The 23,197-nt window shown below is 53.3% G+C and overlaps 1 protein-coding gene across 1 annotated transcript in view; it reads right to left on the bottom strand.

Moving 5' to 3' along the window:
* Window positions 1–23,197, bottom strand: part of FER1L5 (fer-1 like family member 5) — a 65,109-nt gene that overhangs the window by 5,216 nt on the left and 36,696 nt on the right. Inside the window, exons 20-41 of the mRNA XM_074403641.1 lie at window positions 15,786–15,910; window positions 14,825–14,925; window positions 14,137–14,314; window positions 13,904–14,059; window positions 12,344–12,475; window positions 10,974–11,137; window positions 10,567–10,681; window positions 9,740–9,842; window positions 8,986–9,149; window positions 8,723–8,890; window positions 8,378–8,513; window positions 8,162–8,239; window positions 6,146–6,327; window positions 5,763–5,924; window positions 5,369–5,473; window positions 4,191–4,337; window positions 3,948–4,110; window positions 3,775–3,800; window positions 1,666–1,926; window positions 1,289–1,408; window positions 614–775; window positions 313–404 (exon numbers count right to left, since the gene is read on the bottom strand). Of these exons, the coding sequence (XP_074259742.1) occupies window positions 313–404; window positions 614–775; window positions 1,289–1,408; window positions 1,666–1,926; window positions 3,775–3,800; window positions 3,948–4,110; window positions 4,191–4,337; window positions 5,369–5,473; window positions 5,763–5,924; window positions 6,146–6,327; window positions 8,162–8,239; window positions 8,378–8,513; window positions 8,723–8,890; window positions 8,986–9,149; window positions 9,740–9,842; window positions 10,567–10,681; window positions 10,974–11,137; window positions 12,344–12,475; window positions 13,904–14,059; window positions 14,137–14,314; window positions 14,825–14,925; window positions 15,786–15,910 (3,040 nt within the window). The remainder of the gene's footprint in view (window positions 1–312; window positions 405–613; window positions 776–1,288; window positions 1,409–1,665; window positions 1,927–3,774; window positions 3,801–3,947; window positions 4,111–4,190; window positions 4,338–5,368; window positions 5,474–5,762; window positions 5,925–6,145; window positions 6,328–8,161; window positions 8,240–8,377; window positions 8,514–8,722; window positions 8,891–8,985; window positions 9,150–9,739; window positions 9,843–10,566; window positions 10,682–10,973; window positions 11,138–12,343; window positions 12,476–13,903; window positions 14,060–14,136; window positions 14,315–14,824; window positions 14,926–15,785; window positions 15,911–23,197) is intronic.

The raw sequence follows: 23,197 nt of genomic DNA, 5'->3' as shown, positions 1-23,197 counted from the left end.
TTGTTTGTTCATGGAGATTGTGGAGAGCAGAGCATGGAGTAGGCTGCCTTCTGCCATTTGCCATCCCCTGGTTACAGTTGAAAATGACTTTGGACAGCCCTGGTGTTGGGCTCTGAGCTGAGTGAGAACCAGGGTAGAACCGGCCCACCCATGCATTTGTCTTCTATCTGTTGAGCACCAGGATGTGTAAGACGCTGTGGTGGGAACTTGGAGGCTGGACAGGAGTGCCAGAGTTGTGTGCCTTCTGCAGTCGACTCCCAGGGTGGTGTGGGTGGGAGTGGAAAAGAGGTCTTGGGGGTTGGGGCAGCTCACGTGCCAAAGATGGGATCCAGAGTGTTGGGCTGGTATGTGTCCCGGTTGCCAAGCTGTGTCTTCCCCAGTTTCAGGATCACATAAGGGTCACACTAGGGTCAGATACAAGTTGGGGAAGGATAGGAACTGGGGAGCCTCCAGGTTTGTCAGGGAGGGTGGGAACAGGGTGGAAACAAGCCCCTTGCACATAAGGAGCCTGTGGGGAGTTGACATTCTGGGTGTCAGCAGTCGGAGGGGGCCCCCAGAGACTGGTTGAGAGGGGAGTGTGGGGTACCTGTGTGGGGCAGGGACTGTTCTTTACCAGGCCATTGTAGTCCTGGGGCTGCAGGTTGATGGCTCGCACCACGTATACTCGCACCAAGCACGGCTGGGGGAAGTCCTCTCTCTCTGGCCAAACCAAGAACTGGAGCGGGGGCTTTGGGGCTTCTGGATTCTCAGGAAAGGAGTAGATGCGGAAAAGGCCCTGGCAGAGGGAGGGTGTTGGGGTCCCAGCCTGGCAGTGCTGGCCAGCTCTGTAAAGCCCTCCAGGAAGTGCCCCAGTCCATGTTCAGGAGAGAGAGGGCTGGGCTGAGGGTAGCAGGGATAGAAGGCCCTGAGGACTGTGGAGGCTGGTACAGCAAGGTGTTCAGCAGAGACCACTAGGCTGAAGGGGGATGTTGGCAAAGGAACCGCAGACATTAGGTGAGTTCCCCATTTGTACCACTGTGGACTCATTTCAGCCCATCTATCCCTTCAGGTTCGGGCTTGCTCTCTGTGGCTTTGTGGCCTTGGGAGACCAGCATAGGCCAGAGTGGGGCGGGGAAGGGGAGCTCTCCCCAAGTCCCTGTGGAGGCGAATCTCTGCTCCTCCATTCCCAGAACTTTCTCAAGCCCTGCTCCATCTTCACAATGAGCAGACAGAGCCAGGGCTTTTATTAGTCTTCTGGGGACACAAGGGGCACAAGGAGACGGGCAGCTGAGCTGGGGCGGACACACACCTTGAACTCCCCTACCACGGGGCTGTCCAACTTGGGCTGCTCCTGGTAGAGTTTGAAGGTCTGGCAGAAGTCCTGCAGGCCCTGGAAGGCTGGCACAGCCTCCAGCTCACAGTCATACACCTGCAGGGGTGTGTGGAACCCTGGCTGGTGGGGACCATTCCCAGGATTAGGAGATGGAGGGAGCACTAGCTCCCAGCTCGCTCCAAAGCATCTAGCAGTCAGTGGCCCTGGGGCCAGCACTGTGTGCTTTAGATAGGGTGGCTGCTGGAACTCCCCCCATTTGGTGCTTCCCAGAGCAATCAAGGCTAACTCTGCTGGCCTCCTCCAGTGGAAGATTTTATTCCATCCCTCTTTCAGTGTTCTTCCCTCTTTCAAACCTTGAGGGTGTGGTAGTCTTTGTACTTGTACTTCGGGGACTTGTGCTCATCTGTGGCCCAGAACAGCTTGCTCCACCAGTCCACCTCATGCTCATACTCATCCTGGCAGGGAAGAGGATCATTCTGGCCTTGAGCAGGGGCAGCATCCCCCACCCCCTCCCTGCAATGACTAGGGCTGCTCCTTATTCCCTGGGGCTGAGCCTCCATCACCTCTGCTTTACTGGACTTGAACCAGAACTTTTCGTAGAGGTAGCCTAGGAACTGAAAAAGGAGAGGGTGAGCAGGGGAAAGCCATAGCTCACTCATGGGCTCTGACTTCATGGAGGAGGCGGGGCGGGTCGAGGCTGGGGCTTCCCTGGTGCCCTTGCCCTTGCCTTTCACATAGACCTTTTAATTCAGGGGTCTTTAGACATAGGATCGAGGGGGCAAGAAGGAGGGGACACGTAGTTCATCTTCATTGCCCGTAGCTACAGACTGGATTCTGGAAGGGGCTCAGAAATGCAGAACCTCAAGCCCCACCCTGACCTATTAAGAGTCTGCTTTTGGTGTTGATGTCTGGAGGATTCCTGCACATTCAAGTTTGGCAGGTGCTAGTTGGGAACCTTGAGAGCACATTGGAGTCAACTTTGTGAGAGGGTTTGGAAAAAATTTTGATGCCTGGGCCCTACCCGAGCAACTGTGATGGAATAGATCAGTGGCCTAGTCCTTAGGAGTTTTTTTTTTTTTTTTTGCCCGGCCAAATTTTTATTTTTTATTTATTTATTTTTGAGATGGAGTTTCGCTTGTTACCCAGGCTGGAGTGCAATGGCGCGATCTCGGCTCACCACAACCTCCGCCTCCTGGGTTCAGGCAATTCTCCTGCCTCAGCCTCCCAAGTAGCTGGGATTACAGGCACGTGCCACCATGCCCAGCTAACCTTAGGAGTTTTAAAACTCTCAGGTGACTCTGGGTGCAGTGGCTCACACCTGTAATCCCAGCACTTTGGGAGGCCAAGGTGGCAGGATCACTTGAGCTAAGGAGTTCAAGAGCAGCCTGGGCAACGTAGCAAGATCCCCATCTGTATAAAAAAAAAAATTGTTATGGCCGGGCACCATGGCTCATGTCTGTAATCCTAGCACTTTGGGAGGCTGAGGCGGGAGGATCACGAGGTCAGGAGTTTGAGACCAGCCTGACCAACATGATGAAACCCCATCTCTATTTGAAAAAAAAAAAGAAAAGAAAAGAAAATTAAAAAAAAAATTGTTTTAGGTAGGGGAGCAGGATGGAAGTCTTTGCTTTGTCACCCCAGGCTGGAGTGCAGTGGTGTGATCTTGGTTCACTGCAACCTCCATCTCTGGGGTTCAAATGATTCTAATGCCTCAGGCTCTCAAGTAGCTGGAATTACAATTATGTGCCGGCACACCTAGCTAATTTTTTTTTTGTATTTTTAGTAGAGACGGGGTTTCACCATGTTGGCCAGGCTGGTCTCGAACTCCTGATCTCAGGTGATCTACCCAGCTTGGCCTCCCAAAGTGCTGAGATTACAGGCATGAACTAATGCGCTGGGCCAGAAATTTTTTTTTTAAGATTTAAAGCCAGATACAGTGGCTCATACCTTAAATCTCTGCACTTCGGAAGGCCGAGACTGGTGGATCATCTTAGATCAGAAGTTCAAGACCAGCCTGGCCAACATGATGAAACCCCATGTCTATTACAAATACAAAATACAAAATATTAGCTGGGCATGGTGTCCTGCGCCTGTAATCCCAGCAACTCAGGAGGCTGAGGCAGGAGAATCGCTTGAACCTGGGAGGTGGAGGTTGTAGTGAGCTGAGATCGAGTCTCTGCACTCCAGCCTGGGCAACAAGAGCAAAACTCCATCTCAAAAAAAAAAAAAAAAAAAAAAAAGATTTAAAAGTTAAAAAAAAAAAAAACCTCTGAGGTGATTCTAATGTGCAGTCAGGCTGAGAGACCTACAGAGACCCTACAGGCTAAGGACCCTGCAGTGCGAGGTAGGCCTCGAAGTTGGGCACAGGTATCAGGACTCTGTTTAATGAACAGCCTTCTTAGGCCCAAGAGTTATGCCCCGTCAGCAGTGTGGGAGGAGGTGGCCCTGCAGCCCTTACTCACGTCCTGGTGCTTCTTCTCAGACAGTGCTGTGCGGAGAGAGTGCAGGGATGAGTCTCAGGACAGGGAGAGGGCTGAGGAGGAGGTGCCAACCCCACAGGGGAGCAGGGCCTGCCTCACTCCCACTGTGGGCTCACTTATGAGGCCTGGGGAAGGGCATGGAGGAAGGGCCGTACTTGGAAGCTTTGGGTGCACGTAGTCCGGAGCCCAGGGGTCACAGAAGTAGGGCTGGAGGAAGTCGATGTTGGCTTGGCCCGTCACGGTCTGCTGGCCAAAGGCCCAGTTGTCCACCACCTTCACCACGAGGGGCAGTGCGTAAGCCTCCTCTGTTGGCATGAGCTGCAGCCCCGAGGAGACATGGGAAGCGTGAGACCCAGAGAAGAAGAGGGCTGCCCACCCCCTTCCCCAAGGCCTCTTACCACTATGAGGACTAGGACCGACTCAGGGAAGTTGGGGTTGGTCTGAAAGTCCCTGATGGGTTCTGTCTTCAGGGACTCTTCCCCGAATTCCACCAGGAGACGAGGGGAGCTTGCCTTCTTCATGTTCCGAAGACCCCAGGCCAGGATCTGCCAGAACCAAGGAGGGCAGGAGAAGGGGCAGGCAGCACCTCTGTAATGGGGTCCTGGCCAGAGAAGGGGGCTGAGGGGCAACAGTGGTACAGCAGGAGCCTGCTGGGCCAGGGAATGGGGCTGCAGAGAAGCCAGCGTCTCAGGACACACAAGGCCTCCCCATCCCATGAGGGATTTAGTGCTTGTCCTCTGGGATAAGACGGGTGTCCCCCCACCCATGAGGGAGATGCCCTCTGGCCACTGGCTGTATCCTCCACTGACCCCCAAAGCCTGCAGGCATTGCCCCTCCTCACCCACTGCTTTGTCTGGCCTCATCAGTTCTCAGGCATAAGTTCTTGAGGCCAACTGCCTCTGAGGCCCCCAGAAGTAAGAAGTACCTGGATTTCTTAGGGCCCTATGCCATCTAGCTCATTGAAGACCCCATAGCCATTCAGTGACCTGGCACCCTGCCTGGAAATAGCTGCACCCTGACTCGGGAGGGCCGCCTCAGGGCCCAAAGCAGGAATCAGCCAAATTGCCTGATCCTGGGGAAGCCTCCAGTCCCCAGAGGCCTGACCACCTTGTACTCTTTGCCAAATTTGCAGCAGGGCACACAGGTCCTGAGGACCCCCCATGCTACTCTCAGAAGAGAGGTGAGAAACATCCTGGCATTTGGAGTCAGACAGGGCTGGGCCTAAACAACCCTGTCACTTAGTCCCTACTGTGTATGGAATGCATTGTCTCTCGGAGCCTCCATTTTCTTCTCTGAAAAGTAGTTCCTACTACTCGGGGGCAGCGTGAGTCCGAAATGCGATCACGCATGCTACAGCCCTTTGCCTACGCACTGCAGAGGTTTGCAGTTAAATGATACACAGTGTTACAGCAGAGCCCCTTAATTTCTCTCCTGTCTCCCTCCACCTCCCAGGTAGTCTTTCTTGGGGTGCGAGCTTTGGATCCTGTAGTCAAGGAGGACCAGCAAAGCTGCAGCACACTCCAAACCCCTACCCCCACCTGCCCTGCCCACTGTTCCCGTCCCATATCGCCAGCACCTCAATGGCCATCCTCTTTATCGTGGGCTGGATGTTCTTGGGGAGTGTGTATGCCCCATTCTTCCAGGGAATGCTTAAGATTGGCAGCTGCTTCTCTCTGAGCTTCTGGCAGAGGGGTAGGGAGCATGAGGTCCTCTGGACTGGTTCTGCTGCCCTCACCTCCACCTCAAGCAGGTCCCTCAGAGGCCTCATCAAGATCCCAGAGCCCTGTGGGTAGGGGCTGGGAGGGGGACTTAGGGGAGAGGTTGGGCAGATAGCATCGCCAAGCCCACAGCGCTGGATCCTGGGCCCCCTGGCATTTCCTGATGGGGTAGAGTTGGCCCCACTGGCTGGGGGTGGGTTGGGGAGGGGTGCTCAGTGCCACACTTCCCAGCCAGACCCTCTCTCCGAATACCTCAGTCTCAAGGATCAGCTCACAGGATGCCAAGATCTCGCCCTCTTCCTTCCCCAACTCCTTTACAAGGGGGTGCCACCTCATGGGGGGCAGGATCCGGTCCTGGAGATCCAGCCAGACGACCGGGGGCCACATGCTCCGTCCCCACAAGCTCTTCTTGCCCTGGATGGGGGAAGTTCACAAAGCATGGAGGCCAAGCTGGCAGGGCCCAGCTCCACCTGGGCTTCTCAAGGCAGAGGCGATAGCTGGCAGGTAAGTTTCCATGGTTCTCTACACGTCAGGCCTCATGGGAGCACTTTCCATACATTTTCCCCTAAAATAAATCCCCTCTCCCACTCTTCAAGGTGGGTACTCTTCTTCCTGCTCTGCCCAGTCTGCCTTACCCAGGAGTCGTGCTGCCACAGCTCCAGCACCACAAGTGGTGGGCTCTCTTTGGTGTCCTGTGGGTTTTCGTACAGAAGGAGGTGCTGGAAGATGAGTGTCTGGGCCCATGTGGGGCCTGCAGAGCTTCTTAGGGTTTGGGTGCACTGGCTGTGGTTCAGGAAGACCACCCGAATGAAGGGTCCTGGAGGGGTAGGGGAGGAGAGCATAGTGTCTTGAGCTGGGAAGGGGGGCTCTCCTCTCCTCTGCTGCTGCAGCCACTGGACCCAGTGGAGCCCAGGAGGGTCGGGCAGGGCAGCCACTGAGTCCCAGAGGCCAGAGGCCTCCTTAGAGTCAGCCGCAGAGCACCAGGCATCATCTGGTCCCATCCACATGTTCTGCGTGCCTCCCAGGGTTGAGACCTGGGCTTCACAGAGATGGAGGGCAAGGGCTCCTCTGGAGGAGTTATAGGGATGAGGCCACCTGTGGCTGCCTTTTTATTTTTTATTTTTTATTTTTTATTTTTTTTTTTTTTGAGACGGAGTTTCGCTCTTGTTACCCAGGCTGGAGTGCAATGGCGCGATCTCGGCTCACCGCAACCTCCGCCTCCTGGGTTCAGGCAATTCTCCTGCCTCAGCCTCCTGAGTAGCTGGGATTATAGGCACGCGCCACCATGCCCAGCTAATTTTTTGTATTTTTAGTAGAGACGGGGTTTCACCATGTTGACCAGGTTGGTCTCGATCTCTCGACCTTGTGATCCACCCGCCTCGGCCTCCCAAAGTGCTGGGATTACAGGCTTGAGCCACCGCGCCCGGCCTCGCCTTTTTATTTTTTTATTTTAAAGACAGTTTTGCTCTTTTGCCCAGGCTGGAGGGCAATGGCAAGATCTCAGCTCATTGCAACCTCCAGCTTCCAGTTTCTTTTTTTTTTTTTTTTTTTGAGACAGAGTTTCGCTGTTGTTACCCAGGCTGGAGTGCAATGGCACGATCTCGGCTCACCGCAACCTCCGCCTCCTGGGTTCAAGCAATTCTCCTGCCTCAGCCTCCCGAGTAGCTGGGACTACCGGCACGCGCCACCATGCCCAGCTAATTTTTGTATTTTTAGTAGAGACGGGGTTTCACCATGCTGACCAGGATGGTCTCGATCTCTTGACCTCGTGATCCACCCACCTCGGCCTCCCAAAGTGCTGGGATTATAGGCGTGAGCCACTGCGCCCGGCCTAGCTTCCAGTTTCAAGCAAATCTGTCTCAGCCTCCTGAGTGGCTGGGATTCCAGGTGCTCACCACCATGGCTGGCTAATTTTTGTATTTTTAGTAGAGATGGGGTTTCACCAGGCCCGGAACCTGGTGTCCAATGTTGGCCAGGCTGGTCTTGAACTCCTGACCTCGTGATCCTCCTGTCTTGGCCTTTCAAAGTGCTGGGATTATAGGCATGAACCACTGCCTGCCCCTGTGGCTGCCCTTTCATCACAGCAGCAAGTGGCCTGGCATCAGGGAGTGTCACATGGCCCTCTCGATATGGATGGTCAAGCCCAAGGGACACGGGCCCAGGGGACATCCTTGGAGCCCTGCTACCTACTGTCTGCACTCCCTACAAACAACATTGACGACCAGGCTGGAGCACATGGCTTGTCTCCTGAAACTTAGTGGGGCATCCTCACAGGACCGAGGACAGGCCCTCCTCCGCACAGGCCCTCTTGGCCCCTCCACCTCTGTCCAAACATGAGTGGCACATGGTTCTCAAGCATGTCGCTCGCTCTCTTGCCCTCATGCCCTACCAGTACTGACAGCCAAGCTCCTCCCTCTTCCATGCCCAGCTAAGTGGCCACCACTGGGATGGAGCCCTCTCAGCTCCCTCTTATTCCACAGCACTGGGGTCGCGCCTCAAGAGCAGCCTTGTGTCTTTTCCCTAGACCAGGCCATGAGCTGCTTGGGAGAAGGGTCTACGTTTTTGTCACCCTTATCCCTGCCTCTGTTTACACTGCTGAGTGGCTATGACACCAGACCCAGGGACTGGGCACAAGGCTGCCTGCCACCTACCTTGGAATGTCAGGATCTGGTTGGACACCAGGTTCCGGGCCTGGTAGATATAGCAGAAGAGCTGGTAGTAGTGGGGCTCTGGGGAAAGAGGAAGCATGCCTGTCACCTGCCCCAGGACCCTAGAGACCCCCTCTGACTGCCCCCACCCCTTCCCCACTTCCTGCCCTAGGGTTCTGGCCTGGGGCCATGCAAGCAGACTCCCAAGTCAGTGCTTACTATTGAAGGTGCAGTAGATGAAGGGCATGTTGGGGGGCTGGGTGTCCTGCCTCAGGGGGTCCCTGAACTGTCTGTCCAGACGTGATGGCCATGTCTTGCTGTCCTCCTCCTTCCCAGCATATTTCACATCCATAGCCTGTACCCAGGACAGTCTCCCCTGAGGCTCTTGGGTGCTGCTCCTGTCTCCTCTAGCCCAAGCCCAGCCATCCTCCCTCACACCACCACCCTCGAAAGCCGGAGGAGCAGGGGCCCTTCCTCCACAGTCAGCGCCCCAGCCAGCTCAGGCCCCGGCTTTTCTGGAAGGAGGGGTTACAGGCAGGTGTTACCCAGCCTGTGAGGCTTTACCAAGGACCCCTCCAGGAGAAATATGGGCGCGATGCCCTTGTCCTTGTTGGGGGCCAGCCTGCGGCGCCAGCAGCGACGGCGGAACTTGCTCTGCGGCTGAGGGTTGAGGTGGAACCTGGAGCCGAAGGTGCCGTACTCCCAGCCCTCCTCCTCGCCCTTGGCCGGGCCCTGTGGTGGGGAGGAGAGCAGGGTCATGTTCCTGCAGAAGCCAAGGCAGCCCTGCCGTCAGTTCCAGCCAGGGCCCCTGCCCGTAGGCCCCTCACCAGCTTCAGGAAAGAGAGGGTCTCCTGCTCAGGGCTCAGGTCCCCATGATTCCGGAAGCGCACACGTGCCCAGCGCCGTCGGCGGCATGAGTGGTAGGTCTTCTCTACCGGGCTCCAGACCTGGTGCTGGCCTGAGGTTGGGATGTCCATTCCATACTCCCAGCCTGCAGTTGGGGGACCATGGCCTCTGAGTCCCCGGGTGTCTGCAGGTTGGGAGGCCTGGACAGACCCGGGAGATGGGCCCTAGAGCTGCAACATCCAGGTCTCTCTGGCCCTGAGGTGTGGAAAGGAGGGTGTGGCTACGCTGTGTCACCTGAGTGACCTGGGCCCAGCTGCCCATCTTACAAATGAGGCAGGTGAGGCTCAGAGAAGTCCTGTGACTCCCGCAAGGCCACACAGCCCATAAGCAGCAAAGCTTGCATCTTGAGCCCAGGCCTTGAGACTTACAGTTCATCATCACTTCCGCCCTGGAGCTGCTGTGGGTGAATTCAGCCGCCACATGACAGCCTTCTGTTCACCAGCATCTGCCACGCCTTGCTCTGGGCCTGGCTTCAGGATGCACTGAGGGCCTATGCTGTCTCAAAACTGGGGCCCATGTGTAGGGAAATGCTGGAGACCCAGCTCTGGAGGCCAGGGACTCCAGGAGTTCAGGCCTATCCCACTGAGGGCTTGGCTGCTCTGATCCCACCCGGCTGGCTGCTATGATTTTGAGGCCTTGGTCTCTCCCGATCCCAACCCTGACCAAACGACTGACCCTTACTGTCCACTGCATGGTTTAGATCCACCGCCCAGTCCTTCTTAAAGTGCCAGCCTTGGGGGCACTTCACATTCTCCCGGGCATCCATGGGCTGTCCATTCTGCAGGAGGACAGAGAGGGTGCGCAAGGGGCACATGAACTGGGAGGAGGTCGCCCTCCCTCTTCCCACACCTGTGTGCATGTCTGCTGTGGCCGCAGCGGCCTCCCTCTCTGGGCCAGACTGTGCTTGCCACACCTCATTCCGGAAACCTGAGCCGTCACTGAATATACACCAAGGACCTGCCTTTCCCTGCTGGAAACTCCTCCTCCTCATGCTTTTGAGATCAGTTAAACCTACACTGCCCAATACAGTAGCCACCAGCCGCCTGGGGCTGTTCTAACTTAAATGAGTTAAAATTCAAAGTTTAGTTCCTTCATCTCACTAGTGCCCCATTTCAAGTGCTCAGTAGCCACATTTGCAGATACAGAACATTTCCATCATCACAGAGAGTCCTACTGGACAGTGCTGGGTTAGCCTACCACAGGCAGATTCTCTCCTTCGGGGTAAGCAACACCTTTGAAGGAGGCCTAGGAGGAACCATTACCTCTCTTTTGTTGTTTCTCAGTCTTATATAAGATATTTCTGCAAACCCCTCACCCCATCAGTGCTGAGAGAGAGGGCCTGAGGAAATAAGACCCTCCCCATGACGGATTTCCAGCCACCCCTGGGATGGCATAGAGCTCAGACCATAGGTCTTTCCACTGGGATCCCCCAGCTTCCAAGGTGGCCCACCTGGTGGCCTTGCTTGACCCCCAACCCCTGAGGCAGCTTAAGCCCTGCTCACCACGTCTGTGTTTGGGATGGTGGCAGGCCCCCAGGTGCCTCTGGCATCGCGGACCTGGTTCTCATATACTTCCTCCAACACCTGGCTCTTGTTGATGTCTATGTCCAGGAGGAGTCTGGGGGTAGCAAGACCCCAAGTTCCCAGGACACCTCCCTGAGCAGCCCAGGGAGGTGTCCTGTGCTGGCCAGGCATTCCCATACCTGACATCTCCACCTGGTCTGGGAAGGGCAGAGCCAGCAGGGCCTGGCTTCCAGGACAGGGTGGTGGGCAGGGCCCTCGGCCTGGTGCGCCTTGGCTCTCTGGCACCAGGCTCAGGGGCTGGGCACCCATCTTTCTGGGCTGCTGGAGACTGGCCCTCCCACGTGAAAAGTGTCTCCTCCAGTGGGGCCTGCCCCCTCCAGCCTTACCTCCTCTGAGGGTCCACTGTCCAGCTGTCCTGCCAGTGCCATCCCAGGGGTGGCTGGAAATCGGTCATGGGGAGGGTCTTGTTCCCCATGACATCCGAGAAGTTGGGGCAGCGATATAGCCCCTGCTGTCCCCACTGGTCTTTATGCTTGGCTTGATTCTCATACTAGAGGAGGGAAGCTTGTTAGGGCTGCTGCCTTCTCTAGCACAGTGTGCAGGGACATGGGCCTGCCCTGAGCCCCCTGACTCTGTGCTACAGGGGCATTCTAAAAATGTGGCAGCCAGGCAAGAAAGGGCCACGTCCCCATTGCACAGGTGAAAGCACTGAGGCTCAGAGGTCAACCCTGCCCTGGTTACTCAGCTGGCAGAGTGGGGTGGCCGCTGCATGTGTGGACAGAGACGTCTATGTAGGGCTTGGAGGCAAAGAGGTGGAGAGGGGCTGGGGTGAGGGGGAGGGAACAGGGATTGTGTGCTCAGCAGGGGGAGTATGGATGAAAAGGCCCAGAGGTGGCAATGGTGGTCAAGTGGTGTAGAAGGGCTGGGGTCCCCAGGGTCTGCAGTGATGAGAGTGGGCAGCTGGCATCAAAGGTACCAGCCCAGTCCTCCGGTGTCTGCTGAGACACACAGGCCCTGCTCCCAGCCCCCTGCCCTGAACCCCTCTCCGCCTCTGTGCCTCCAAGACCTATGGAGCTGGTTAGACATATTATGATGTATCCATCTACATGTACAACTTAGACACTGTTTTCATTCAGTAAGTGAAAAAGCCTGACACTCAAACCTTATTTCCCCTCTGCTGTCCACCTGGCTTCCTGAGCTACCTCCTCCCCCAGGAAGACAAGGACATCTCCCCTCATCTGACTCTAGAGCAGTCCCTGACCACCACCTGCCTCCTCCCCAGGCTGATGGTTCTGTAGGCAGATGCCTCAGATCCTGTTCCTCTACCATTCTAGGCCTCGTGGGACCCTGCTGGGCCTGCAGGCGTCCCAGGCTGCCCCGTTGGTGATGGATGAGGCCCCTGCAAGTCAGAGCCTTGCTCACTTCACATGCTGTTGATGAACTGGGAGAAAGCTCTCAGTAAACCTACATCCGCGAGATGGGGACCAGGTCCTAAAAGCCACTCAGTCATCCCCTTTGTCACCACACATGTATGGAGGATCAACAAGAGACCTGAGCTGGCAGTGTCCAAGATTGCTTTAGTCTCTTCCTCCTCTATCAGATTTGGTCAGGAATGTTTTTCTCCCTCTTCAGTGCAGGGCTGCTGCAGCTTCACCCTCCCTCCTCAGGCCAAATGCACTGCAGGGAGGCCATCTCTTTCCTGCAAGGCCACCACCCCACCCCCACGTGCTGCCCTGGGCCCCTGCTCACCACTCACCATCTCGGCATACACTGCTGTGTCACCCTGGCGGAGCAGCTGCAGGTCCTTGCTGTGTGTGACATTGCCAAGCCACATGCAGACCCGGAGGTGGGCTGGGAGCACATCCTTCTGTCCTTCACCCTCTGGGTACTGAGCCAGAGGCCGATTGGTCCTACAGGGGCACTAAACACCCTGAACACCACCCTGATCACCCCTTCAGTGGGCCACACCTGCCCATTTCCCCCGAGCCCTGGGAGTGGGGCCCTCACTGAGCTGAGTGCTGGAGCTATAAGTGAATGGCATGGAGTTCTGCCCTCCAGGGCATGGTGGCTCCACCCTGGGAGCCATGAAGCAGAGAGGCTGGGAGTGCCTCACAGGGGGAGTGGTGGGGATGTCGATAATGGGACTGATGGACATTCCTTGTGTGCTTGTTATTAACTGGTATTGTGTGCTGGCATTGTGCCAGTTGCCCAGTGTGGCTTGTAGGCCAGAATCCTCACATCCCACCATGAGGAGGGCATTGTAATTGCCAGGCCCATTCTATAGAGCAGTACACCAAGGCCTGGGCATGGTCAGGAGTTGGCCTGGGGCCACGCAGAGCCAGGATTCTTGTTTCAGGGGCTGTTGCAGGATGTGAAGGACTTTGGAGGGCATGGAAGGAGCCTTGCACATTGGTGGAGAGGCCAAAGGGCAGGTATACTTGGGGCTGGGGAAAGCGCAGAGTGTCCTTACTGTTGAGAGTATGGGCCAGAGAGAATGCATGTAGAACAGGGGCCTGGGGCCAGGCCAGCAAGGTGGCACCTTCAAGAGGCAGTGGGGAGTCAGGGAGTCTCTGAGGAGGGAGGGAGTGGCCCCCACATCCCCCCTGGGAGAATTAGAAGCAGGGAGGCCACTGTCACGGCTGGGGGGGGTCACAAGAATGGTGGTCAGGGTGTTTAGGCTGGTGCCAAACCTTATAGACCATGACTAGAGATCACCCAGCCATGGTCCAGGGAAGAAATGATAAGGGGCTGGACCAAGTGGCATCCATGAGGATGACAGAAGTGGTGGATTTGTTTCTTTTGTTTGTTTTTTTGAGATGAAGTCTTGCTCTGTCACCCAGGCTGGAGCACAGTGTTGCAATCTCAGCTCACTGCAACCTCCACCTCCCAGGTTCAAGCAATTCTCCTGCCTCAGCCTCCCATGTAGCTTGGATTACAGGCATGTGCTACCATGCCCGCCTCATTTTTTGTATTTTAGGAGAGATGAGTTTTAGCCATGTTGGTCAGGGTGGTCTTGAATTCCTGACCTCAGGTGATCCACCCACCTCACTCTCCCAAAGTGCTGGGATTATAGTTGTGAGCCACCACACCCAATGAGGAGGTGGATTTGGGGAACATTTAAGAGGTACATGGACTTGGCATCAGCCCACATACTGTCAGCTGCAGACCCCTCTCTTCCTCTGGGGACTGTTTCAACCCGATTCCATGTGGTTAAGGGACCAGGGAGACAGGCCCCATGGGGACTGCCCTGCGAATTCAGGACCTCCCCTGGGGGCATTTCTGGGCCCTGTCCTCCCCTGAGGACCCCGATTCCCACCTGTAGGAAAAGTGTCTGTATCTTCCCACAGAGCCTGCCGGAGTGCAGAGCCCCTGCTGGGGAGAAGAGGACGGAGTGGGCGGGCACCTGTGCATAGGCCACTCGCTGCTCCTTGGCCACCAGCCAAATCATCACGTCAGGGAGGCCCATCTGGGGCTGCCGAGGTGGGAGATTATCAGGCCCTACGTGGCTGGCTTCGATCCCTGCTCTGGGTCAGTGTGTGTGGAACCCACCTCGGGGAGCACAGCGTTGAGGCGGTACAGCCAGTCCTCCACCGTGGCCACCATGTCCCTGGGCTTGGCTTGCTTGGCCTTTTGGGTCAGTTCCTGCAGGAGGAGGCTGCGGAGCTGCCACCTCTTCCTGTCCAGACTGGTGGCTTTGGGCTGATCGGTCATGCAGGGCAGAGGGTGCCTGTGGCCGGGACAGGGTAGCAGGGGCTGGATCTCTCTATTGCCCCCCAGTGTCACCATCCCTGCCCTGCCTTAGGCCAGCATGTCCCTCCTGGCGTCAACATCCTGCCCTCATCCACTGCTGACCTGGCCCAGGAGCCCTCCCCATAGCTCCATAGGAAGCCTGCTTGCTGTGCATCTGGCCCTGAGTTCTCATCCAGCCCTCTCCCATCCTCCCAGCCCCTGCAGGAAGATGGGGCTGTACAGGCTTGTCTGGAGGAAGGGGACAGGCTGGCTTGGCAGGCGCCTTGGGCATGGGTGTGGGTCAGCAGGGACCATTCTGATGGGGCAGTCAAGGGGCCTGAATGGGAACAGAGAAGTAACTGTTGGGGTTTCTCGCTGGGGAGAGGTCTGAGCAGTGCTCTTCCTTGAGGAGGTGGTGGGGGAAGGTGTTCAGGACACTGCTTTGAGCCCCCGGGCCTCAATGTAGCTCAGCTCCAGGCCAGCACTCCAGGAGTGCCCCCACTCCTACTTGCAGTCCTCCGCCAGCTCCCTCAGCAGTTTCTCCCACTGGTGGAGCAGAGCTGGGTCCTTCGGATTCCGAATGGATTTCAGGGTGTCCAGGTTGACTTTCTGCCCAGCAGGAGAGAAACGGTAAGAGAGCCTGCCTTAACATGGAGCCCAGCTGGGCAGCTCACAGGTCTGATTGGCCCAAGATGTTTTCAGCCAGGACCTTGGGACCTTTGAGGGATAACTTGATGATATCAGTTCAAGGTTATCTACAGGCCCGAGGCTAGAAACCCCCGACACCTTTCCTGCTACCCAACAGAAGAAACAAGTGGCAAGAAGCGGGATGGGGTAAGACTGGGAAGCAGTGCAGAGCCCTGACCTCCACATAGGACTGAGAAAGTCATGCTGGAGATGCCAGCCCCAGGTGGCTTCCGAGACCTACACTCCCAACAGGCCCTTGAGACCATTTGTGATCTCACTCCTTCCAGCTTCTATGGCCTTATCTTCATGTCACCTCCCCCGGCCCTGCCGAACTTCAAAAACTAGCACATTGCCATGGCTTTACACATGTTATTCCCTTCTACCCCCACCTACCTCCTAATAAACTCTTAGGCATTATTCAAAACCCCGCTGATGTGTCATCTCTTTTGTGCACACCTCCTCTGACTATCCTCTCTTCCTCTCTTCTCCCTACCTTCTCTCTCTGACCCTATAGCTCTTGGTACTTGCGTCTCCATCATAGCCCTAGTTGTACTGCATGGTCACTGCCTGCATGTCCAACTTCCCTAGACAGTGAGGACGGGGCTGTGTTTAATCATCTTTGATTCTTCAGTGCCTAGCCCTGCTTCTGGCACGTTCTTCTCAACAGTGTGGAATGAATGCATGAATGAGCTGTGTGACCAGTTTCCTGCCACTGTAATGCAGTTTCCCAAGTCTCCCAGCCACACTGAACCCTTCCCTGCATAAGCTCCCACACCACTCACCAGGCGGTCCCGAGTGAAGTGGAGGAGGTTAAGGCAGTTCATTCGGAAGCCGATGTCCTCCCAGTTGGAGGTCACAGCCACGACAGGCTTGATGTCATACCAGGGCACATAATGGTAGATGTTCCCTGAGACACAGAGACAAACGGAGTGTCTGAGGGATTCTGGGAGGCCTCTTCTCACTGTGTCCCCTCCAACCCCGGACCACTTCAGCCTCAAAGATGCGATCTGCTAGCAATGCTAACTGGACCCCTCCAGCTGGGAGGCTGGGCTGGGGCCCAACTGAGGATGTGTGCACTTTGACCCTTCATGGTCACATGGTCTTCCAGAGTCCCCAGTTTACAGTGGGAAAATCCAGGCTAGCAATGGGAAGCAGTTTCCCTGAGGTGGCACAGCCAGGCAGTCATAACACAAGCGCCTAGCTCTGGAGCCCTGGGTTCTGAATCTCTGGTGAGATGCCAGGGGTAGGGGCACAGGGCAGACATCTGGGTGGGATGTGGGGAGGGGGAGCAAGTGTAGATAGACACCACTGATGGGTGCCACAGACTGGGTTCCCTCACCCTGTGCCTCATTGAAATGAGGGGGAAGTGAGACCAAACATAAAGGATTCCGAACCGCACTGCTGCTGAGTAGGCCTTAGAGGCAGAAATCCACAGAAAATAAACATTTAATATGCAGAAAATTTGTGAGGCAAGCGAAAGCCAAAGCTGAGTTTTGTTCTCCAAATTTCTTGGAGAACTTGTGCTTTTCTTTGGCAACGGCGAGACCAAGAGGCAGAAGAGAAAGCCTAGGGCTGATCAGGGTGGACAGTCTAACAGGGACCCACGTGCTACAGGCTAGTTGTGTCCCCCTGGAAAGGCGTACTCAAGTCCCAAACCCCAGGACCTTAGACTGTGGCCTTATTCGGAGAGAGAGTCTTTGCAGAGGTAATGAGTTAGGATGAGGTCATACTGGAGCAGGGTGGGCCCTTAATGACTCATGTCCTTATAAGAAGGGAGACACAGTGAGGACAACACTGTGTGAGGAGGAGGGAGACCCCATGATGGGACGGAGGCAGAGACTGGCAGGATGCAGCTGCGAGCCCAGGAACACCAAGGACCTCAGCAACTGCCAGAAGCCAGGAGGGAGCTGTGGCCAGATTTTCCCCAGAGCCCTCGGCAGGGATCAACACTGACACTCTGACTTTGAACTTGAGGCCTCCAGACCTGTGAGAGAATTAGTTTCTGTTGTCTAAACCACCCGGTTTGTAGTACTTTGTTACAATAGTAATACACCATGCAGAGCAGGTGCTCCAAGCCCTAAGCCCTTGGGATTGGGGTTTAAGAACTGAGCCATCACACAGGAAGGGACTGGGAAAGCTTGGCTGTCTCCAGTGTGGCTCTCTGGGTGGAGCGGGAAGAAAATCTTCCGAAAATTTGTGGCAAGTGGCGCCTCATGGACATTGGCATTCAGAGTTCATGTTATCTGTGTAGCCTGAAGAATGTCCAACAAAAAATTTAATTTAAAGTGGTCTCAAGTGGTTTGTGACCAGCCTGGGTAACACAGTGAGACCCTGTCTCTAATTAGCCAAGCATGGCGACTCATACCTGTAGTCCTAGCTACTCAGGAAGCTGCGGTGGGCTTGAGCCCAGGAGTTTGAAGCTACAACGAGCCATGATCATGCCACTGCACTGCAGCTTGGGTGACAAAGTGAGACCTTATCTCAACCAATCAATAAAATAAATAGTCATAAATAAATAAATAAAAATAAAGTGGTCCCTGCTTGGCAGTGCCCCAGGAAACTGAAAGAAGCAAAGGCCAATCCTCTCTGGAGAATGAAATTTTAGCCAGACCTCAGAGAATGCCCACAAAGTTCCAAGAAAGTGAGCAGCTAAGAACTAGTGTACACACTCCTAACCCATCAACTCCACTCCTGGGTATACACCCAAGAGAAGGGCAAATATATAGCATCACTGAGACACATGGAAGAAAATGTTCATAGCAGCTCTCATTATAATAGCCAGAAGTTAGAAACAGTCAAAATCTCTCTCAAAAGATCTCTTGGCTGGGCACGGTGGCTCACGCCTGTAATCCCAGCACTTTGGAAGGCCAAGGCAAGAGCATCATGAGGTCCGGAGTTCGAGACCAGCCTGGCCAGTATGGTGAAATCCTGTCTCTACTACAAATACAAAAATTAGCCAGGCATGGTGGCGCATGCCTGTAATCCCAGCTACTCAGGAGGCTGAGGCAGGAGAATTGCTTGAACCCAGGAGGCAGAGGTTGCAGTGAGCTGAGATGGCACCATTGTACTCTTGCCTGGGCAACAGAGTGAGACTCCATCTCCAAAAAAAAAAAAAAAGAATTAGCCAGGCGTGGTGTGGGTGCCTGTAATCCCAGCTACCTGAGAGGCTGAGGCAGGAGAATCGCTTGAACCTGGGAGGCACAGGTTGCAGTGAGCCAAGATTGCACCCCTGCACTCTAGCCTGGGCCAAAGCAAGACTCCTTCTAAATAAATAAATAAATATAAATAAATAAATAAAGTCTCAAAAATCTCAGTAGCAGAAAGGATAAAATGCATTATGGTACATTTACACAATAGAATAATACACAGCAGTCAGCGAATGAGCTATGACTATATGTCATCTAGATCTGTGAACATATTGCACAAATAGAATGGTGAGCAAAAGAAACCAGATACAAAAGAATACACACAATATGATATTTTCTTTTCTTTTGAGATGGAGCACTCCCAGAGGCTGGAGTGCAGTGGTGCAATCATAGCTCCCTGCAACCTCTACCTCCCCAGTTCAAGCAATTCTCCTTCCTCAGCCTTCTGAGTAGCTGGGATTACAAGCATGTGCTACCATGCCTGGCTAATTTGTATATTTTTAGTAGAGACGGGATTTCGCCATGTTGGCCAGGCTGGTCTCAAACTCCTGACCTCAAGTGATCCACCCACCTCAGCCTCCCAAAGTGCTAGGATTACAGGTGTGAGCCACCACACCCAGCCACAATATGATTTTTTATATAAAGCTTTTTTTGTTTTGGCTTTTGGTTTTTTTTTTTAAAGAGGCAGAGCATGGTGGCTCCTGCCTGCTCCTGCCTGTAATCCCAGTGCTTTGGGAGGCTGAGGCCAGGAGTTCAAGGCTGTAGTCAACTATGGTCATGCCATGGAGACGAGGAGTGGCTGCCTTGGTGGGGTGGGGTGGGCATAGGGGCTTCTGGAGTGCTGCTGCTCTGTGATCTGCATGCCATTACATGGGCATGTTTGCTTTGTGATAATTCACAGAGCTTGACACTTTGGTTTGTGTACTTTTCCATAGGTATGTTCTACTTGAATTGAAAGTTTACTTGAGAAATTAAAAAATAGTGGGACAAAATTCCCAAAATCATGTAAAAAACAGTGTGTCAAAGATGGAAAATGCTAAGAAGAAAAGTGGGGAAGGAAAAAAGGGAGATGCCGAGTAATTTTAAATAGAATAGTCACCTAAGGACTTTCTACAGAGATCTAGAAGAAATAATCTAGAATGCAGCCCAGAGAGAGGACAAGATGAAAAATATGGAAGAGATTTAAAAATGTGAAGGACAGGCTGGGAGCGGTGACTCACACCTGTAATCCCAGCACTTTGGAAGGCCGAGGCTGGAGGATCACGAGGTCAGGAGATTGAGCCCATCCTGGCCAACATGGTGAAACCCTGTCTCTACTAAAAACACAAAAATGAGCTGGGCATGGTGGCATGTGCTTGTAATCCCAGCTGCTCAGGAGGCTGAGGCAGGAGAATTGCTTGAACCCGGGAGCTGGAGGTTGCAGTGAGCCGAGATCATGCCACTGCATTCCAGTCTGGTGACAGAGCCAGACTCCAACTCAAAAAAAAAAAGAAAAAATTGAAGGACAGAATGAGAAGGTCCACAGAGGACACAGTGAGTTCCAGAAGGATATACAGAGGAGAAGAGGCAATTTTCAAAGGGAAAATATAATTTTCCAGAATTTTTGGAAGCCACCAGTTTCAGATCCTGGCCTTTGAGTGAAAGACTGGAATGATAAATAAGCAGAGATGCATGCCTGGGGCTCTTAGTACAAGGATATACAACAGCAATTTTCCTCTCCTACTCTTGGAGAACTTACAAAAGCAACAAGGAGAAGGAAAATAACTCAATTTTCAGCAAAACAAGGAGACAAATATAATCTGCAGACTAAAAATACACCTAAGGACTGCCAAAAGCAACTGTGATAGCCACCGAAGCCGACGGGTGAAGCGCAGCAGCAGCAGCCACCTGGGGGACGTTATGAGCAAGACAGACAGAGGGAAGCACGCTGAGTAGGAGCAGATCTTAGAAACTGCCAGCAAAAATACACTCCCTGAAGGAGCTCAGGACACACATGAGGCAACGTGAGCCCGCAAACCTCAGAAAACAAGTAGAAGAAAAAACAAAAACAACAGAGATGGGAAGGTAACACAAGTAGTCCACAGGAGGAGATTAGCCGCTGCAGACAATTCTAGGGCATGGAAATAAGGATAGAAATACGAAAAGTGGGCCGGGCGCGGTGGCTCAAGCCTGTAATCCCAGCACTTTGGGAGGCCGAGGCGGGTGGATCACGAGGTCGAGAGATCGAGACCAACCTGGTCAACATGGTGAAACCCCGTCTCTACTAAAAATACAAAAAATTAGCTGGGCATGGTGGTGTGTGCCTATAATCCCAGCTACTGAGGAGGCTGAGGCAGGAGAATTGCCTGAACCCAGGAGGCGGAGGTTGCAGTGAGCCGAGATCGCGCCATTGCACTCCAGCCTGGGTAACAAGAGCGAAACTCCGTCTCAAAAAAAAAAAAAAAAAAAAAGAAATACGAAAAGTGACCAAAATGAAATGGAAAGAATGGGTCAAAAAAGGATCAGGGAGAAAATGACAGATACAGATAAAACCAAGGAGAATCACTCAACTATAAATGGAGTCTCTGATGTAGAAAATTAAACAATGGAACAGAATAAGTATTTTAACATGTAATCTAAGAAAACACATAAGGAAAGGGTGGCCTTTTTAACAAATAGTGCTTGAACACTGGATATCCACATGCAAATGAATTCAAAATGAATCACACAGATAAGAGTAAGAACCAAAATTGTAAAAAAAATTTTTTGAGACAGGGTCTCACTCTGCTGCCCACCCTGGAGTGCAGTGGTGTGATTATGGCTCACTATAACCTTGACCTCCAGGGCTCAAGTGATCCTCCTGCCTCAGTCTCCTCAGTTGCTGGATCTATAGGTGTGTGCCACCATGCCCCACTAATTCAAAAAAAAATTTTTGTAGGCCCTCGCCATGTTTCCCAGGCTGGTCTCAAACTCCTGAGCTCAAGTGATTCACCTCAGTCTCCCAAAGTGTTGGGATTACAGGTGTGAGCCACCACACCCAGCTAAAATTATAAAACTTAGAAGAAAAAACAGGAGAAAAATCTTCATGATCATGGGCTAACCAAAGAGTTCTTATATAACATCATAAAAGAAAAAATAGGGCCGGGTGCGGTGGCTTAAGCCTGTAATCCCAGCACTTTGGGAGGCCGAGGCGGGTGGATCACAAGGTCGAGAGATCGAGACCATCCTGGTCAACATGGTGAAACCCCGTCTCTACTAAAAATACAAAAAATTAGCTGGGCATGGTGGTGCATGCCTGTAATCCCAGCTACTCAGGAGGCTGAGGCAGGAGAATTGCCTGAACCCGGGAGGCGGAGGTTGCGGTGAGCCGAGATCGTGCCATTGCACTCCAGCCTGGGTAACAAGAGCGAAACTCTGTCTCAAAAAAAAAAATAAATAAATAAAATAAATTAAAAAAATATAAATAAAAGAAAAAATAAATCGGATTTTATCAAATTAAAAATATTGGCACTTCAAAAGACACAACTAAGAAAATGAAAAGACAAGCCACAGTCTATTTGCAAATCACGTATCTGATAAAGGACTTGTATTCAGAATATATAGTGAATTCTTACAACTCAAGAATAAGAGAAACATCCCAAAATGCTGGGATTACAGGCAAGAGACACCGCGCCTGGCCAGAGAAACAACCCAATTTTTTTGTTTGTTTGTTTTGTTTTTTTGAGACAGAGTTTCGCTCTTGTTACCCAGGCTGGAGTGCAATGGCGCGATCTCGGCTCACCGCAACCTCTGCCTCCTGGGTTCAGGCAATTCTCCTGTCTCAGCCTCCTGAGTAGCTGGGATTACAGGTATGCACCACCATGCCCAGCTAACTTTTTGTATTTTTAGTAGAGACGGGGTTTCACCATGTTGACCAGGATGGTCTCGATCTCTTGACCTCGTGATCCACCCGCCTCGGCCTCCCAAAGTGCTCGGATTATAGGCTTGAGCCACCGCGCCCGGCCCTCGAAACAACCCAATTTAAAAACAGGTGACACATTTGAACAGACATACCACTAAAGAAGGTAAATGAATGGTTAATGAGCACATGAAAAGATGTGGCCAAGCAGGTGGCTCATGCCTGTAATCCCAGCACTTTGGGAGGCCGATGTGGGCAGATTGCTTGAGCCCAGGAGTTCAAGACCAGCCTGGACAACATGGAGAAACTTCGTCTCTACTAAAAATGCAAAAATTAGCCATATGTGGTGGTGTATGCCCGTAGTCCCAGCTACTTGGTCATCAGGTGGGAGGATCACATGAGCCGTGGAAGTGGAGGTTGCAGTGAGCCATGATCATACCACTGCACTCCAGCTTCAGTGTTGGAGTGAGACCCTGTCTTAAGAAATAAAAAATAGGCCAGGCGCGGTGGCTCAAGCCTGTAATCCCAGCACTTTGGGAGGCCGAGGCGGGTGGATCACGAGGTCAAGAGATCGAGACCATCCTGGTCAACATGGTGAAACCCCGTCTCTACTAAAAATACTAAAAATTAGCTGGGCATGGTGGCGTGTGCCTGTAATCCCAGCTACTCAGGAGGCTGAGGCAGGAGAATTGCCTGAACCCAGGAGGCGGAGGTTGCGGTGAGCCGAGATCGCGCCATCGCACTCCAGCCTGGGCAACAAGAGCGAAACTCCGTCTCAAAAAAAAAAAAAAAAAAAGAAATAAAAAATAAAAATAGGCCAAGTGCAGTGGCTCATACCTGTAATCCCAGCACTTTGGGAGGCCGAAGTGGGTGGATTGCTTGAGCCCAGAAGTTTGAGACCAGCCTGGGCAACATGGTGAAACCCTATCTCTACTAAAAATACAAAAATTAGCTGGGCGTCGTGACACACACCTGTAGTCCCAGCTACTTGGTGGGGCTGAGGCAAGAGAATCGCTTGAACCCAGGAGGCAGAGGTTGCAGTGAGCTGGGATTGCACCACTGCACTCCAGCCCGGGCCACAGGGCAAGACTCGGTCTCAAAAAGTAAATAAATTAATTAATTAAATAAAAAGAGAAAAGATGCTCAGTGTCATTACAGGAAATGAAAATTA

Source organism: Saimiri boliviensis, chromosome 1 (assembly GCF_048565385.1).
Source record: "Saimiri boliviensis isolate mSaiBol1 chromosome 1, mSaiBol1.pri, whole genome shotgun sequence".
In the NCBI taxonomy this organism is placed as follows: domain Eukaryota; kingdom Metazoa; phylum Chordata; class Mammalia; order Primates; family Cebidae; genus Saimiri; species Saimiri boliviensis.
The sequence above is the reverse complement of the archived record's forward strand: the minus strand, read 5'-3'. Positions and strand labels throughout refer to the sequence as shown.